This window comes from Rhagoletis pomonella, unplaced genomic scaffold (genome assembly GCF_013731165.1).
Source record: "Rhagoletis pomonella isolate Grant_MI unplaced genomic scaffold, Rhpom_1.0 Rhpom_scaffold_00007, whole genome shotgun sequence".
In the NCBI taxonomy this organism is placed as follows: Eukaryota; Metazoa; Arthropoda; class Insecta; order Diptera; family Tephritidae; genus Rhagoletis; species Rhagoletis pomonella.
Genome location: NW_023458561.1, coordinates 5,447,240 through 5,465,655, shown reverse-complemented (window position 1 = coordinate 5,465,655; position 18,416 = coordinate 5,447,240). Strand labels below are relative to the sequence as shown.

Sequence of the window (18,416 nt, the reverse complement as noted above, 5' to 3'; positions counted from 1 at the left end):
ATGCAATCATTTTCATCATTATTCAGTACTATTAGCTGGATATTTCGGGATGGCCACGTGCATGGTAACTTCACCAAAGTGTTGTTTGCTTGTTCCAACCACTTTTCGGCCTCGTCAGCCTCGGGACGGATGTGCCCAACCTAAGCGAAACGCTGCACCAGCAGCAGTAGAGCGAGTAGTTTATCTGTCTATAAACTAGAACAAGAAGATAATTTGTAAATTTTTTTACCTCCCTATAAGTTTATGCTTCCATAGTGCTTTCATTGACGATAAGCTACTTTTTAACTATTCCTTTGTTCATATGTCATCTAAAAAGATCCAAATTAAAGCAACATCCTAATATCTATAATAATATCTCATGGAACACTGCATATAATGCCAATTTTTTTGCGGTAAGGTAACTTAAGAAATTTTAAATTAATACACACTTATTAACAGCTATGCTAATACGATGAATTAAGTAAATTTACCTTGCGTGTTGTTATTTTTTAATGCATAAAAAATTCCTTTGAAAAATAATAAAATTTTCCAAAACAATAATTTATTAAGGTGGCAGTGATACTCGAGCAATTTACGAAAAGTATAAACGTCATAAGCACAGTTTATGTCAAAAAATTTCAAAATGAAACTACCTTATTTTTTTGTATCCTGGAATAGTTGTTATTTGACGCAATCGCATAAGCAAAATTGAGAGTTGAGCTAATTTGTGCGGCACCATCTCCGTCAGCTTGTTCATGTAACTTACTTCATACAAATACACCGAACCAGCTTTTTTGACAACTGCCGGTGACGGTGACGCAATAGACTATGTACTTTCACTTTTACTCTGACGGATTTCACTGCGGCAAATGTTCAGCTGTTCACTTACCGCCGACCGCTTTACCGTCGTCCGCAGTAATTCTGAGTAGAGCCATGATACAAAAAAAAGGTAGTTTCAATAAACAACTTTTTGATTAATACTATGTATCCATTGAGAGATTTATCCATTCAGATTTAATAAATCCAGTTGCTAAATCACAACCGTCTCCATTACCATTACGAGATATGTTTGACGTTCACATTTTTAAATATTTGACGTTTGCTTATGTATGATTTTACAAATACAGTTGCGGACATTGATATACAGACAGATAAAAGGAAGGTACCAAGCGCAATTTCATTATAGGAATTCTGAATATTATTGGCTTCTTATTCGTGGTAAATATGTATGTATAATATATAGTTTGGAAAGTGTAAAGAATGGTACCATATTCCGAATCATTTTCCCGAATTTAAGAAAAATTATCAAAACGGTAAAAAACATTTGCGGAAATAAAAATTTTTGTAGAACCCTCTTCTTCATAGGAAGGAACCGAAAATCCAATCGTGGGCCTTTGGCATATCATGAATACGAACTGAGTTCTAGAGGATGTTCGGTGCAATGTTATCGAAGCAGAACCATTACCGAAATTTATAAATTTTTTGCCGCAGCGCGTAAATGACTTATAGAAAGCGGAGAATAAAAAATAAAATAATATTTTCTTAATTTATTACAACCAAAGTTATGTAAATATTTATTACTAATTTTCCTCCCAAACTAACAAAAAAATATAAAAATCCCTAAAAATACGAAAATTCATGTTTTTATGATAGGCTAGATTTCAATGTCCTCAACTGTATATTGAAAACACAAATGTCATTTGACTTATGGCATGTGAATTTGTGGTTGCCACATCCAACAAATTGTACTTATTGATCAATATTATTGAAGATTTGACGAAGATTTAACTTAAATCTACTGCCTTTCGAGATTTAATTTTATATGATAAATCTCAAAAGATTTAACGTCAAATCTCGTCAGAGGGCTAAATCTTCATTAAATCTCACAATGGAGACATAGTATAAAAATCAGATTTTTGACAATTGCTCAATTGTGGAAACTTCGAAGCGGCGTTACCCATTTAAATTTTTTGGTGGAGGGGATTTTATATCATTAATTTTGGATTATAAATATAAAAATTGTATTATCCTTCACCTTTTAAAAATAATTAATATCTTATCTTAAAAATGATAAAATTTCACATTAAGTTCGATAACCACTTGCCAAAATCTTTATTTTTATTGTTAGTATGCAAGCCTAGAACTACAATTATCAACTTATTGAGCATTAGTCCTCTTCTATTTCAAAAACATTTGGATTTGGGGTGGGAGCGGATGCGAAGGGGGTGTGACACATAAAACCGCACTCATTAGAAAGAGAATAGTCAAACTTTAAGGAAAATCGCCCTTTCCTTCTCCGACCCCTCTGCAGACCTCGAGGGATCCATTGGAAAATAGGATAAAATTTGAATTTTGACAGAAAATGTAGACTCTGGTAACGCCAACCACAGGTTTTTTGCACAAAATAACTTTCTCCGTTGTAAGCCTTCGGCCGCGCTTACAAAAAATAACTCTCATCAGTCCAACTCAGGCTACCTCAGTATCTTGTACAAATAAGTCCATATTTCAAACCGAATTTATTAATAAACTAGCAGACCCGGCGAACTTCGTCCCGCCCAGAATTTTTATATATTTTATTGAAACTTTTTGGTCCAACATTTTCACCAACAATTCACGTTTACGATTTTCATTGGCACATTTGTCTGCTAATATTAAGGTTTGGTGGTCATTTGCCGCTTTAAATAACCTAAGGAAAGTGTTATATCCGTTCTTGAAATTCTCCAGTTGTGCGGCATTTCATAGCACGTTTATACGCAAAGCGAAATAAGTTTTTTCCTCTTCACTCCCTGGCGGCAACAATGACCCGGTTCTATAGTGAATGTCCTAGAAGCTTTACAGTATAGTAGGTGCCAAATCAAAATGGGTGCGAATCATTGTTCTGTACCTTAAAAGTTTGAACGCATAATAATATTGGAAAATCACATCCATTGGGCCAATTGCAACGCAGGACCGTCGATATACTCAATGGTGCAAAAGGTCGATTTAATCTGACATTCACGGCCCCTTTTCTCACTTGGCTATTTTTAGTAATAGCTCGACTTCAGCACCACTTGGCAGCACGTTTTTGCAATAGTATTGCAAAATTATTGTACAAATTACCAAACCGTACCCAACAAAATACCCTTTGCTTGTTCAAATTTCGATTCTAAGAACAAAATGTTCTTAAATACACAAAAACTTAATAATAAAATATGAAGGATTTTAGATATTGGGTATGGTAGCACGAAATGTCACAATCTGCTTAATTGTCAGGTTGTTAATATGGCGGTAGTTTGGTTTTTTTTATTTGTAGCTCTATCTCAAAAGTCTCCTTTTCTCGTTCTGCTTGTCCTTTTAACAGCTTGTGTTGTTCCTCCGCAAGGCGATATTGCTTACGCTGGTATCGAGCACACTTTCGGCATTTTTTGCAATCCTTTTAGTGCTGTTTTTTGTATATCCACTAGTTTTTGAATAAGGTTCATTTTAGCCGCTTTGTGGTTCGCTTTCCTACGAGGTGGTTGTGTGGCGTTCGTAATTAATTCTGTTGAACGGGAAGATCCGGCAATCGGTTCATCATCATTTGTGGCGGCTGCTGCTAAGTTCGTTGCACGTGAAGATTCGAGAATGGGCTCATCGCAATCTGTGGCACCTGCTGCTAAACTTGTTGCACGCGAAGATCTGGCAATGGGCTCGTCGCTATCTGCGGCGCTAGTACCCGTAGAGCGAGAATATGCAGCAATTGGAAGCGATCTTGTTGGCTCTCTCGCAACATGATACAGAACCAGCTGGTTTTAGCAATTCTACAAATCCCATTATATTTGCCACGGTTTTTTCAAGTGAAGCCAACACCATTTGATTAAAAATTCCGGTGCCGGTTGATCTTGCCTCTTTTTTGTTATGACTTTGAATTTTTGATCTTTCCACACCTATAAATAATAACAAGTTATAGGCTATAATATTAAATTTCAAACAATAGAAGACTAAGATTTTTTTTTAATATTTTGAATTTACCTTGTACCAGCCATTGCCATCTCGTACTGGTGGTACCACTGCATTAATGGCCCTATTATGTATGGCGACTGGGGTCTAGTTGCTGGTCTAGTAGCCATGGCCACCAGTATCGTAATTTGTGTTATGTATAGCGATTAACCTCAGTATACAGAAAAGCGCAGAAAACATCCGAATTTACTTTTTTGACATGAACTTTTCCCAAGTAATTGGCAACTTTGCTCCAATGTGTTGAATAATTTAGGTGAACAATTAACAAAATCGTCGTTAGCGGGAAACAGAAAATTCCGCTACTAGACTCAGTAGCCGAAAGTCAATAGCCAGTACCATACGTAATGCGAATTTTTGTATATGTTTGCCCATCGGCTATTAGTCGCCATACACAATAGGGCCATAATTTTCGTTACGATGAGCTCCAAATCTTCTTTGGATGTGTTGTGAACAACACATTTTTGAAAACTTTTAGCCAAATACATAGGGTTTTTTGCCTAATTCTGCTACCAGAATTTCAAACTGCGAACTTGTTGTCAACAGCTTAGTTCTTTGGTTTACGAACGAAAGCGACACAAAATGATGGCGATAACCATGGCATACCAAAGTTGCCGTATCGTCAGTTTTACTGACGATGACGATATCCAGCATAAGGCGATTGACTTTTGTCCACCTAGCTTCTTCTAGTCACCACACTGTGCGGCGGGCCTTTTATCACAACCGATCTACATGATTCAAGTATTCGAAAGCAAATGCACTGTCCCTTTTCTTCATACCCCCTCTCTTCTACTTGCAAGCAGAATTAAATCGATTAATTGAACCGTGGCACTAGTGTCATAAACGAGTTTCGGGCAAAAATACTGTGAACAGCGTAGCCGGAGTTGCACCGACGGGGTTTATTGTTTTGAAATACTCTGTATAGCTATATGACAGCCTGATTATGTACCATTTAGTTATAGGAGTTTTAGATGCATTTAATTAGGCACTTTTTAAATTTTGTTTAAAGTTTTGTGTATTTTTTTCATAATTGTGTTTTGTTTGCTAAAACTTTACAAGATGTACATATGTATATAATATTTATATATACAATTGAAGGGATTTCCAATTGAATGACATCAAAATTGTTAGAATAGGGGTATTCTCGAAGTCTTGCACGATGCACGGATTGCATGAAATGCAAAAATACTATTCCAAATTTCGAAGAGTACGAGAACACCCCATTGCAAAGAGGTAGCATGCATGGGGAGCAAGCAGCGAAATTATGTATCAAATACAATAACAAGAGACAGCAAAAAAAAATTAAGTGAGCGAGATGAGAGGAATGAGAGAAATATGTAGCAATTCCAACAACAAAACAACTAGCACAGGGTCGCTATTATCTTGCTATGCTATTTTGCAAAATATATACATGGGTTTCGACGTTGCATATTTTGCAGCGATAGGAAATGTTGTTTCCCATGAATTTTCTTGTTGTGTGTTTGAAATTTATGCAATCCGTGCAATCCGTGCTACGTGCAATGGCTTTGCAAGATTTGGAGAATACCCCTAATCTGTTTTCGAGATATTTTGATTTTAAAAAAGCGTTGCGTTTGACCTTTCACCTCTCGTAACTATTGTAGTTCTCGTTTCCCCGAAAAAAATTAAACCATTATATTTCCCTCAAAAACCTCTATCAACGTTCATACTAGTTTTTGTGTATGTTACCAGCCAATGCCCGCTTGCTTCGCGGCGCCTAATAAGATCTTTTGCATTGGCCAATACAAAAATAGCGTTTAGAAGCAAAAGTGGCCTGTAAAGTAAACATTTTTAGGTTAAATTTAAACGACCAAAGAGCAGAATCCTCCTCCCACGTAGGCCAGGAATAGTAGCGCCGTGTTACCATATGGATTACCCTTTCGATGTCATGAGTTTTACCGATGGTTATATTTCCACCTGTGAGATCTCTGCCGAGCGTACGTAATATTCTTCTATGATCTTGCAATTTCAGCATTGGTCCGATGTACCATGTAAGCCAATAAAAGAAACTCAAGAGCACAGATGAGCGTTTTCAGTTGTAGGAGGATCAAGAATCCTCGCTTTCCCACAGGATAAAAAGTTTTCCCGTACATTGGCTAAATGAGTCGTGTGATCTCTTAGATATCGTTAAAATGAAGCCATTTATATACCTATCGTGTTTGTTCTTGGACGGATGTGGTCGAATTTTTCCTTGTCAATTCTTAACTTTTACAATTCGTCTTAATATTTACTAATGTAACAACGGCAGCCCGAGCAATTTCGACAATCAAGTAGATGCATGATCGCATTTAGGGTGTATGAGGGCGTCAGACAAAGGTGCGCTTACATAATGTTGCGGTCTTTATATGCATACTTAAACGCTTCCCTGATTTAGCCACCTGAAAAGTAAATTCGTCCAAGATAAACATAGGGCCAAAGCAAAATAAACCCCGTGTGAGTTTCTATATATTCCGCCTGCAGCCCAACCATTGGGTCCCTTTTCTGCAAAACCATTGAAGAATTGAGAAGATTTGAATTTCTATTATCGCTTACGTTCAGATGAACGGTTTTATTCAGCCGTGTTGGTTAATCGTTTCTTATTTGAGGAAAAGTAAGGCATCGCTGATGTACTTAAAGGCTGTCTCACCTGTAAGAAAAATATGGGATTCAGAATTACTTGTAAATCAAACTTCATATTGTTTAAAAATCTTGTGTCGTTTCCTCGTGTCATGAAAATAAGCATCTCCATTTTCTTTAAACGAGTCCGACAGCATTTTATTAAACAAGTAATTTGTAAGCAAAAATTTAAACGACTTCAATCTATATCTATATCTACATCTATATATATAAAAATGAAATGTTTTTCGTATGACCGCGATGCCTGACCAAATGGCTGATCCGATTTCAATTCTGTAAACAGTACTATTTTGGACCTTCTGTGTGGAAGGGTTTTCGATTAAAAAAAAATTTGAAACTTTGTGTTGTTGTTGCCGAAAAATGAAGAATGCTGAGACATCACGATTTCACAATTTCATAGAGTTTTCCGTATATTGAATGTCACTAAACTACTAAACGGCTGGACCGATTTCGTTCGTTTTTGAGGGCACCAATATATCTCTTAAACCAACTACGCTGGGGAACTGAAACTTGGCACGGATGCATAAATTGTAAATACCTTACTTACGGCGAAAGCTGGAAGCTATTGGAATAGGGGGCGTGGCACCTCCCATACATACTGAACATCTCCTAACGCTTTTCTCTGGAACCGCTTACGCCAACGTCCTGAAATTTGACATAGCTATTGGCAGGTATAGGAAAAGGGGGCATGGCACCTCTCATATAAATTGAACTTCTCATATTGCTTATGTCTGGAACCGCTTATGCTAAAGTCCTGAAATTTGACACAGCTACATATGTTATCAGCAGCGTACTTATGGCGAAAAGTGGCAGATAGTGGAAAAGGGGGCGTGGCACCTCCCATAACGCCCTAAATTTGAAACAGCCGCACATGTTATCAATACCTTACTTTCAGAGAAAAGTGACAGGTATTGGAAAAGAGGGCGTGGCACCTCCCATACAAACTGAAATTCTTATATCGCTTATGGCTGGAACCGCTTAAGCCAACGTCCTGAAATTTGAAACAGCTATATATGTTATTAATGCCATGCTTACGACGGAGAGTGGCAGGTATTGGAAAAGGGGGCGTGGTACCACCCATACAAACTGAACTTTTCATAATGCTTATCCCTGGAACTGTTTAAGTTAACGTCCTGAAATTTGACACAGCTACATATGTTGTCAATAACGAACTTGCTTACTTGCTGTCTTCATTAGCGTACAACCATCGCAGGAGATCTGTCAGTTTCATCCCAGGCGAAATGCCCATCGCAGAGAAATTTTGGTACTTGGGCATGTCATCGCACAAGATTTCATTTCAAAAAGTGCTTACCATGATAAAAACATAGCAAGGTACAACCGATCTCTCAATTTGTCGGCCATGATTTTTTTTGTGAAGTTTGCCAATATTTTAAAATCGTATAAAAATGAAAATAAAAAATTGAAATTGTTCGAAATTGTTGTTGCTTGAGATTGAAAATGAAAATGTGTGTGTGAGTTTGTGAGTAAATTTAAAAATTAAATTGTTTGGGAACGTCAAGAATTTTAAAAGTGACTCTCAGTGGTTCTACCTTACAGTGTACAGTGGTTCTACCTTACTATATTTTTATCATGGTGCTTACGACACATAACGAAAATTACTGTATTCGCAAAAATAGCTAACTCCACGTTGTTTTGAGCATATATATAATAGAAAAACACAATTTTATCAAAATCTAAAGTTAAAAAAAGCTCTGAAGCTAACTTTTTAACAGTTCACCCTTGCGATGAGCGGTGTACACAAGCGAATCATCGCCAGAGATCTATCGCAAAACATGAACAATCGCTAATGGGGACAGCAAGTTACGTCTAAAAGTGGTAGTTATTGGAATGGCTGCTGGCATCACTGGCAACCATTTTTTCCTAGATTTCTAAATCACATTGAGCGATTGTTACTTTCTTTTTAATTTTTGGGAAAGGTTAAAATTTTTTGTGGAAATTTTAAAGAATTTATTTTTTATTTTTCACAAAGTATGAAATTTTACTTTTTATGATTTTCGCTATAGGCTGTCCTATCTACATACATATGTATCTATACACATTAGACTGCATCACTCCCCATACAAAAAAAAAAAATCGGTACTGTTTTTCCATTGGAGTTATAAAATCTATTATATTTTAAGACATCCACCAAAATATTTCGGAAAAATATTAAGATTTAAGCGAGCCGGTCCGATTTGAAAATACCTCCAAAAACGGAGCTTTTTATGAATAAAAATAGTTTCTTAAAGAACTTTTTGAGTTGAGTCAATTATAAGGGTCGTATTTATTGACCGATTTCGTTCAAATTCGCAATGTGAGCCACCTGTATGATGAATTCGTTTGCAAGAAATGGACCTGCTGGGTGGCGGTGGAGGCGAAATATTTAGAAAATCCTTATTTTTAATACAATCTGGTTGAAATTTATAATAATCATTTCATGATAAGCAATGGTTTTGCAGAAAAGAGACCTAAGAATGGCGCTGCAGCCGTAATATATAGAAACCCCATGGGTTTGGCCTGCTTTGGCCCAATGTTTATTTTATGTGAATTTACTTTTCAGATGGTTAAATAAATTGTGTAAGCGCACCTTTGTCTGGCGCCCTCATACACACTTAATGCGATCTTGCATTTGCGGCCGATTTTTCAGCAGTAAGACTCAAAGAAAGCAGTTCATAAATATTAAGACGAATTATAAAAGTGGCGAATTGACAAAGAAAGATTCGACCACATCCGTCCAAGAAGGAACACGGTTGGTATATCAATGGCTTCATTGGAACGATATTCAAGAGATCACACACTCATTTAGCCAATGTACGGGAAAACTTTTCATCCTGAGGCGCTGCGAGGATTCTGGGCCCTCTTATAACAGAAAACGCTCATCTGTTCTCTTAGGCTTCCTTATAAGAACTTTTATGGCTTCCGCATCGTACCACTGTTGTAGTTGCAAGATCAAAGGAGATTATACACGCTTGGCAGAGATTTCACAGGTGGAAATAAGACCATCGCCAAAGCTCATGACATCGAAAGGGATTAGTATTTCATATGGCATCAAAGAGCTAATATTTTTGGCCTTTTTTACTGTACAGACCGTTTTTTATTTTAAATGCTACTTTTGCATTGGCCCAAGCAAAAGTTCTTATTAGGCATCGCGAAGCAAGCGGGCATTGGCTAGTTCTCTTATAAAAATTTAAGGGATACCGTTAATTTCATCATGACCTAATTATCCGATAGAAAAAGAACTATCGAAATCGGTTGACGTGGTACAAAGTTATGCGGCAACATACATAAAATAAAATATTTATATTCCGACGAATTGATAACCTCCTCCCTTTTTTAAGTCGGTTAACGAGTATGTATATTTTCCACTCAGGTTTATATACATAGGTACCATCATGATACAAAAAAGAAGGTAGTTTCAATAAACAACTTTTGACGGATAATAAATTTTTTTGACGTTTCATAAATTGTGAGTATTATCACCGGCCTTGCCACTTTGATAATATTAAAACAATAAATCGGAGAATTTTCTTTCGCATATTTATACTAATGTAATAATATTTCAAATCAAAAACTATTATCAGTGCTTGGTATTTTTTTATTTACGTAGCTCGCACTATTTTTTTTTAAACTATATAAAATATAAACTATTAAAGAAGACTTCATCGTAATTGGTCTTTTTATTTTATAATAAAAACCATGCGCGCATTATATTGTTACTTTCGTTTTTTTTTTTTATTTTAAATGCAATCTTGCGATTTAAAAATCGAATTCTAAAGAATGTTCTTCCCAAAAAAAAAACCTTTTTATATTTTGGTTCAAATTTCATTTTAAATTTCTCATCAGATTTTTGAAAAAAACTAGGCTTTGTGATTAGCGTATCACCATTAACTTTCACAAATTTTTAATTCAAAATGCAAAACCGCGTATCAAGACAATGCAAAAGCGCGTATGTGTGGTATCATAAATTATTTTCTAGAGAGTAAAAACACTCATATTTCAAAATGGTTATCTTTTTTACAAAGAAATCGCAATTCAGGACGAAGGGATAAGGGTTGAGCCAAGAGCTTGTGTGAGCAAATCCAATTTTTGGAAAAAAATGTCAGTTACGCGGTTTGGTACTACGTCAATACGCGGTTTTGTACTTTAAACGACGATGTGTAAGTATACACTTTCTTTATGCGTTCTGAAATCTAGTGGTCAACCCCATTTTCGAAATTATTTAGCCGGCACAATTTTCAAGTCCATAAAATATAATCTTCTGCTTAAAAAAAATATTTCTTCTAGTGATCAAGTAGCATGAATTTGATAAAATGTCATAATTTTATTAAAAGTCATATGGTTAACAACAACAACGAATGTCATTAAATGAAACTACCTTCTTTTATGTATCATGGGTACCATGATACAAATATTTAAAGGTAAAACCGCTCACTCAATTCGTCGGCCATCATTTATTTTTTTGAAGTTTGTCTACTTTATAAAACTTAAATTTTGAGAGCAACTCAAATGCCAAATAAAAGTAAAACAAAAAACATTCCAGATAAAGGAATCATGACTAGCACCGTGGTGGGAGACATCAACATATCGAATCCGTTGCTCATGATTAGATTGGATTTTTAGGACCTAATAACCTATAATGGATGGTCCCGTGCGCAGAAGTGGAAAACTTTTGACTGCCATTCACCTGGGAGTGTCCAGAAGCGATTCTTGTGCCTACGGTTCAAATCGCAGCTCACAACGCCCGGATATTTATATCCGCCCACTATCTTGTTGTAGCCAAGATACGCACCTACCTCTGTGCAGCAAAAAATGTGTGCCCAACAATGCAGGAAAGCTTAACGTCGAAAAGCTGCAATCACAACAGACGGCCAATTTATTCGCCACTCGACTCACACACCTGCTCTCTGAGAGCACTCTTCAACAATCCGACATACGCAAGCAGTGGAACCACATTTCCCGATCATTAAGTACCACCGCCGAAGAATTAGTTGGATTTCAGCGAGCCCGAAAGAACAACTGGTACGATGGGGAATGTCAAGAAGCCGCAAAAAGACGCCGCACAGTGTTTCGACTGAATGGAGGCGGGTGGAAATAATAGTACACCTGCACCGATTCCGCTGAACCTTGACATGTGCTCTAGTTTTACTTAGAAATGGGGAATTATGAATCCTGGTAAAGATGGAATAATTGCCACGCCTTCCACTCTTGTGGGCGGAAACAATAAATTTCATCCGGTTTCGATGAAATTTAGTATGAACTCTCTCTTTTATTAGAAACCCTAAATATAAAATATGGGAAAGATTGAATCACTATAACGTCCAAAACTCAAAAAATGTGGGCACAGTCATTAAATGTGATGGAATTTTGCATTGCTCGAAAATTTTTTTTCGCGAAATTATGAAAAAAGCTGAAAATCAAAAATTACATATAGTTGAAAAGTCGCGTGCAAAGATCAACTTATAATTCGAAAACTACGTAAAGTTCTCTAAAACATTCGTCTAATTAAAAGACCTGACGGACCGGTACTCACACTTTTTTTTACTAATAATCTTTAGCATCTACATTGCAAAGTAAATTTTTTGATAAGAAAATAGGAAAGTACCAAACAAATGATAAATACATTCTCCTGAATATTCCACGACATTTGAATAATTGATTACAGTTGAAAAAGAAACATTTTCTTTAAGGGGTTAGTCGCCAAAGGCAACTAGTCGGAATCGCGCCCATTCCCGTATTTTGTTGGAAAAGTATCGTGCGTGAAGGGGCTGAGTAAATAATGAACAATTTGGTATTTATGATTTTTACTTTTTCCTCTCTAAGTCCAACCGGTTTTTTTTTATCAATTTTCACCATGACTTTTTTCTACCCGCCTCTATATATTCGAAACACTGTGCGCTGCCTAAAGGGCTGCGATCGGGCGCAACGCGAGCCATTTGGGACCGTTATAGGGAACGGAAGAAGGAAGCGAAACGTATTTGCCGCAATAAGAGAGAGGCCGAAATACGTGAATGCGAAGAGCTTGAGATGCTGGACAGGAAGAACGCCAGAAAATTCTACCAGAGGGTTAGGCGACTTACGGAAGGTTTCAAAACCAGGGCGAACTCCCGTAAGAACAACAATGGCGACCTAGTGACCGATGCCCAGAATGTACTTAAATTGTGGAGGGAACACTTTTACAATCTACTGAATGTTAGCAGCGCTGAAAGTAGTGGAGAAAACGAACCCGAGTCCCCAGTTGATGATGATGGAATAGCTGTCCCACCGCCTGACTATGACGAGATACGAATAGCGATTACGCGGCTGTAAAACAACAAATCTGCTGGAGCTGACGGCCTGCCAGCCGAGCTATTCAAGTACGGCGGCGAGGAGCTGATGAGGTGCATGTATCAGCTCGTATACAGAATATGATCAGATGAACGCATGCCCGACGACTGGAATTTAAGTGTGCCCTGCCCAATCCACAAGAAAGGCGACCCGCCATTCGCGCCAACTACCGCGGAATCAGTCTTCTAAGCATAGGTAATAAGGCCTTATCGAGTGTATTGTGCGAAAGACTGAAGCACACCGTCAACGAACTGATTGGACCTTATCAGTGTGGCTTTAGGCGTCGCAAATCCACCATAGATCAAGTATTCATAATACGCCAAATCTTGGAAAAGACCCGCGAGAATAGGATCGACACACATCATCTATTTGTCGATTTCAAAGCCGCTTTCGAGACCACGCAAAGAAGTTGCCTTTATGTCGCGATGTCTGAATTTGGTATCCGCGTGAAACTAATACGGCTGTGCAAAATGACATTGAACAATACCACAATCTCCGTCAGAATAGGGAAGGACTTCTCCGAGCCGTTTGACACCAATCGAGGTTTCGTGTGATTTCTTTAATCTGATGTTGGAGAAGATAATAAGAGCCGGAGAACCGAACCGCTCAGGTACAATACTTTACAAGAGCGTGCAATTGCTGGCGTATGCCGACGACATCGATATTATTCGTAAAAACAAGGGCTACGTCTGTTCTGCCTTCTCGGGATTGGATAGAGAAGAAAAGCTAAGCAAAACGAAGTATCTCCTGTCATCACACAAACAGTCAGATCATACGCGTCTTGGCACCCACGTCACTGTTGACAGTTACAAGTTTGAAAAACTAGACGGCTTCGTTTATTTGGGAACCAGCATTAACACCAATGGAGAATCATTCTTGCCAACAAGTGCTACTTTGGGCTGAGGAGGCAGTTGAGAAGTAAAGTCCTCTCTCGTCTTACAAAGATCACACTCTATAAGTCACTCATCACGCCTGTGCTGGTGTATGGCGCGGAGGCATGGACAATAATGTGGCGGATCTTGGAGTTTTCGAGTGAAAGATTCTGCGAAATATTTACGGACCTTTACGCGTTGGTGATGGCGAATATCGCAGACGATTTAACGATGAGCTGTATGAGCTTTACAACAATATAGACATAGTGCAGCGAATTAAAATTCAGCGGCTCCGGTGGCTTGGCCATGTCGTTCGAATGGACAGAAACGCTCCTGCTCTGAAAATATGCAACACGGGCCGCGATGCTGGTAACAGAGAAGAGGAAGGCCTCCTCTGCGTTGGAAAGACCAGGTGGAGCAGGACTTGGCTTCACTTGGCATTTCCAATTGGCGTCAGTTAGCACAGAGGAGAAATGACTAGCGTGCTGTTTTGGACTCGGCCAAAATCGCTTAGGCGGTTACAGCGCCAATAAAGAAGAAGAAGACGAATAAGAAAACCCTATAAAAGAGGTAAAATCAATTAACGAAATAGGCTAGAAAAGGGAAAATAAAATAACGAAATAGGCAGGAAAAGGAACTAGAAATCGCAAAAAAAGCAAAAGAAGGCACTAAAAAAAGTAAAACACCGAAAGATGATCAAAAAATACATTTATTTTAGAAATGTTTATTTTACAGGTAAGAAGAGAAAAACTAAATAGTTTCATTATAAAAAATGTCTACTTTGAATCTTGGACTATTTTCTCAATTCGAGTTTTTAACTCACAAAACTTTAATCTCTATAGTTGTAGTAACATTGAGCCACAAGATGCATTTTGAAGTTTTCTGTCAGCATTTTCATTGGATGTACTGCGTTCGACGTGAGTTGATACAAGTGGCGCCCAATTTAAATATGGAACGTTTAAAACGTTCATATTATCAGAAATAAGGGATTTTTCCTTGCCATTTACAACTAAAGGCCAGTACGCAGCTCTCAAAAAACGGACAAGAAAAAAATTGCCATTATTTCGTGTGTATGTCCAAGGAATTTTGATATCTGATACTTCACATCCTGTTGCCTAACTCTTTCTTCAAGAAATAATGGAACTGAGCATATATTTCTGTTGCAAACATGGGTTGCCTTGTGCTCTTTTTCACAAAAAAAACTTTAGAAAACCTTACTAGAAAGCGTAGCAATTTCTCAAGAAATGTGTACTGCCCTAAGGAAATTTGACACAAGAAAATTTCTTAGCCATTTTTTGTACGTCATTTGCTTTTCTTTGTGCGTTTGTGCTTTTATTGAGATAAGGTAGAAAAGGCAAAAGAGGTCAAAAAATGGAAACATCAAATGTGTATATATGGAATCGGAAAGCTAAATCGTGGACATGGAAAAAAGGCAGTTTCCATAAAATCCGTTCCCTGCTCATGATCAAGGGGGTTTTCCGCATCGCGTAACTACCTCCTTGCAATCCTTTGTATTTGCTTATCCTGCCTCACTTCATTGCATGATGCTTCGATTAGAATGTGGAATGCATGCTATAAATTTTTAATTTATCTTATCCTTAAAAAACCACTTTAATATCATAGATTGCTTCAAGTGAATTCTAGCACTTTACACTTTAATTGCCAAAACAAAACGTCATAAAACAAAATAGCTGACTTCGAAAATTGAAATTGTTCGCCCCGATAGTTTGAAATAGGGGGATTTTATTCTGGAGAAAAGTGAAATCCGCGAGAAATGAAATCATCGGGAATATTCAGAATTAGGCTGTATATGGTTCCTTAGCCAAGGAAGATCTCCAAAAGCAACTTGATGAAAAAAAGGTTTAATTTTTCGTTGTTCTATTAACACGTTTTACGTTTTTAATGTTTTGAAAAATTTTTATAAAATGTTTACTAAGCGATGCCTCCTGCCATATACTTTTTCGAATATTTTGTCCGAGAAAAGTTGGAGAAAAATTATAAAACGAACACATTCTCGATACAATCAACGAATATAAAAGCAAAAATACAAACTTCCTTTTGAAATTCGAGATTCTCAGGTGAGGCGGAGCTCGAGGGTAAGAGAAACTATCGTGAAACTCGTAACATACGCTAACATATGATCCTTGGTCGGGTGGGTAGTTGAAAATATTCAAATTTTCTTTTATTTGAAACTGAAAGTGCGATTTTTTTTGTGAGATTGAAAATTTGAAATTTGAAGCTTCAAAAATATTCAAGCTGCCTCCCTGCCAGCATTTTCTATTGCGGAAGTTACTAATTCGACACGACATTTCTTTGAAAATTATCGCCAATGATATCGCTATTTTTTCGAAATCTTATCCGCTCTCGGGGAGAACTCACCAAGACGTCACGTCTTTATGGTACGAAAGCGATACTGCAATCAGGAACTATTTCGATAGGAATAATAGTAACTTGTGCGATAATGTCAAAGTCGGAAGTGTTACAGAAGATTCTTGGGTTGGTTAAATTTTTGATAAAACGTAATGAGAAATTTGGGATACTTTTGAGCTTGCAACCATAGCCGCAGAGTGACGCTATTTTCATCCTGCTTTCTGCTGAGATTACTAGCTCAAACGCACCAATATTTTATGGGATTCCAACCACATAAACATTTTAAAAAGCAGTTCTAAAACTTTATAGTAAAAAGGAAATCAAATAACGCATCTGTTTAAAATTAAACGTAATTTTATTATTATTATTTACTTGATTCGAATATGATTATGGGAAATGATAAATAATAATAATAATAATGGTACAATTTCACCATGGAATATGATTTCTTGCTCGTTAATTGAAAAATCAAAAAAGAATTGAGAATATAAAAGTATGAATAATTTTACGGGAATAATTTTCAAAACTTCAAAGAGTAAAAATCGTCGGAGCACCTTTTAAGAAAATAGAAAAGCGACAGAAATGTTTTTTGATTTTGTAAAATGAGTTACTATCGCTTTGATAACTTCCAGTAGTGACGAGGAACCGACATCTTCCAATTGCTGGCAGGGCTCTCAGCGGTTTTACCTTCAAATTTTTGTGTCATGATAGGTACTTACATATTTTCTTCGAAACTGAATAAAATTCAAACTAATTTGTTTTGATCATTTTAATTTTTTTTCAGGATCCTACTTGTTCTAAATCGTCAGGCAGCGCACACTTTGCCCCAATAGTGCAACAGACGCATAGAGTAAGTGCTGATCCAACGAACAACAATTTCGAACATCATCATCATAATCGTCGTCACTTTCGTGGTGGAAGACGCCATCAACAACATCATCATCACCATCGAGGCGAGCGTGAGCGAGAGCGGGAGCGTGACCGTGGAAACGCGATCGCCAGCAACAGTGGAAGCAGTAGCGGAGGGACGAGTGCCAATGCGTCGACATCCATAGGCGGTAAACAGACGAAGGCCCATGTAGCCAATAGCATGCATGGCAGGTGACGATTGGTACGAGTTAAAGCACTGCCTTATATCAGGCACACGAATAGTAGCAGTCTAAATTCTTATAAAAGATGCATCGGTTATATCCAACACATGTTACGGGCTATTGCATTGAGAAATATGCTATCCGCTTTGCCGTGGTATGAAGCTGACATTTAGTGTGTAACCTTTGTAATTATTTGGTATTCAAGTGATTTTAAGTTTATTTTTGTTATAAAAGTCCACTTCGTTTACCGCATTATGTAAAGTGACAACAACATACTCCTGTGATGGAACAGAACCAAGTACCTTGTTATTTGTAAAGTGGAGATAATTAAGATTTTGTGTAACTAATTTCTGTTTTTTTTTATACATTTATTTTTCGTACCTTGTTGTATTGCAATTTTACTTTTTTGTTACTTGGTTCTATTCTATCAAAGGAGTATAGCAAATGACAAATCGCACAAGATTACCGTTGCTGTTTCACCATAAAAATGTTTGTTAAGCTGGCAGGCATGACCTCAAAAGCTCTTGGTCGCTTTTGAATAGCGAATCGAATACGACTGTAATTTAGTGTTACGAGGATTATGAAAATACGCACATTCATATTAAATTCAATATAAATTAAAACATTATAAGTGCGATAATATAAAATTCGGTGAAAATATGATCCTTTAGACAATCCTTTCCCGATCTGTAAATTCAGAAAACGGTTTTCACGTAATCTGGAACCAGGAATGTGTTTTTGAATTGTTTATGCATATAATTTCTAATTAGCAGTGGCAGATCATTTTTAAAACAAACAATAAGAAAATTGTGTTACATAAGCATAAATATGTATGTAAAAAGTATGCCTACATTGTATTTTGTCTTCGTTTTTTTGTGTGCTTTCCCCATTTAACACACTGAACTGTTTTTTTTTTCTGCAAACAAAAATAACTGTAAATATTTGTTTATTCAATTAATTTAATTAGTTCCAATGATTTTAAAGGTACTCGGCTGAAAAAGCTGTATTCGTAATCGGAATGCCGTCAAAAACACTATCAATATACATAGGGAATCCGGCAGGGACTACCACAAAGAAATTCAAGCGGAAAAGTCTGAACGGATTTGCATGAAATTTTGCAAGCATATAGCTTGTGATCTACAGTGGAAAATAGGCAAATTTTTTGGAAGAG

The 18,416-nt window shown here is 37.0% G+C and overlaps 1 protein-coding gene across 1 annotated transcript in view; it reads left to right on the top strand.

Annotated features, from left to right (window-relative positions):
• Positions 1 to 18,086, top strand: part of LOC118742268 (E3 ubiquitin-protein ligase RNF25) — a 27,950-nt gene extending 9,864 nt beyond the window's left edge. The window contains exon 4 of the mRNA XM_036474209.1: positions 16,939 to 18,086. Within this exon, the coding sequence (XP_036330102.1) occupies positions 16,939 to 17,259 (321 nt within the window). The 3' untranslated portion in view covers positions 17,260 to 18,086. The remainder of the gene's footprint in view (positions 1 to 16,938) is intronic.
• The last annotated feature ends 330 nt before the right edge of the window (positions 18,087 to 18,416 follow it).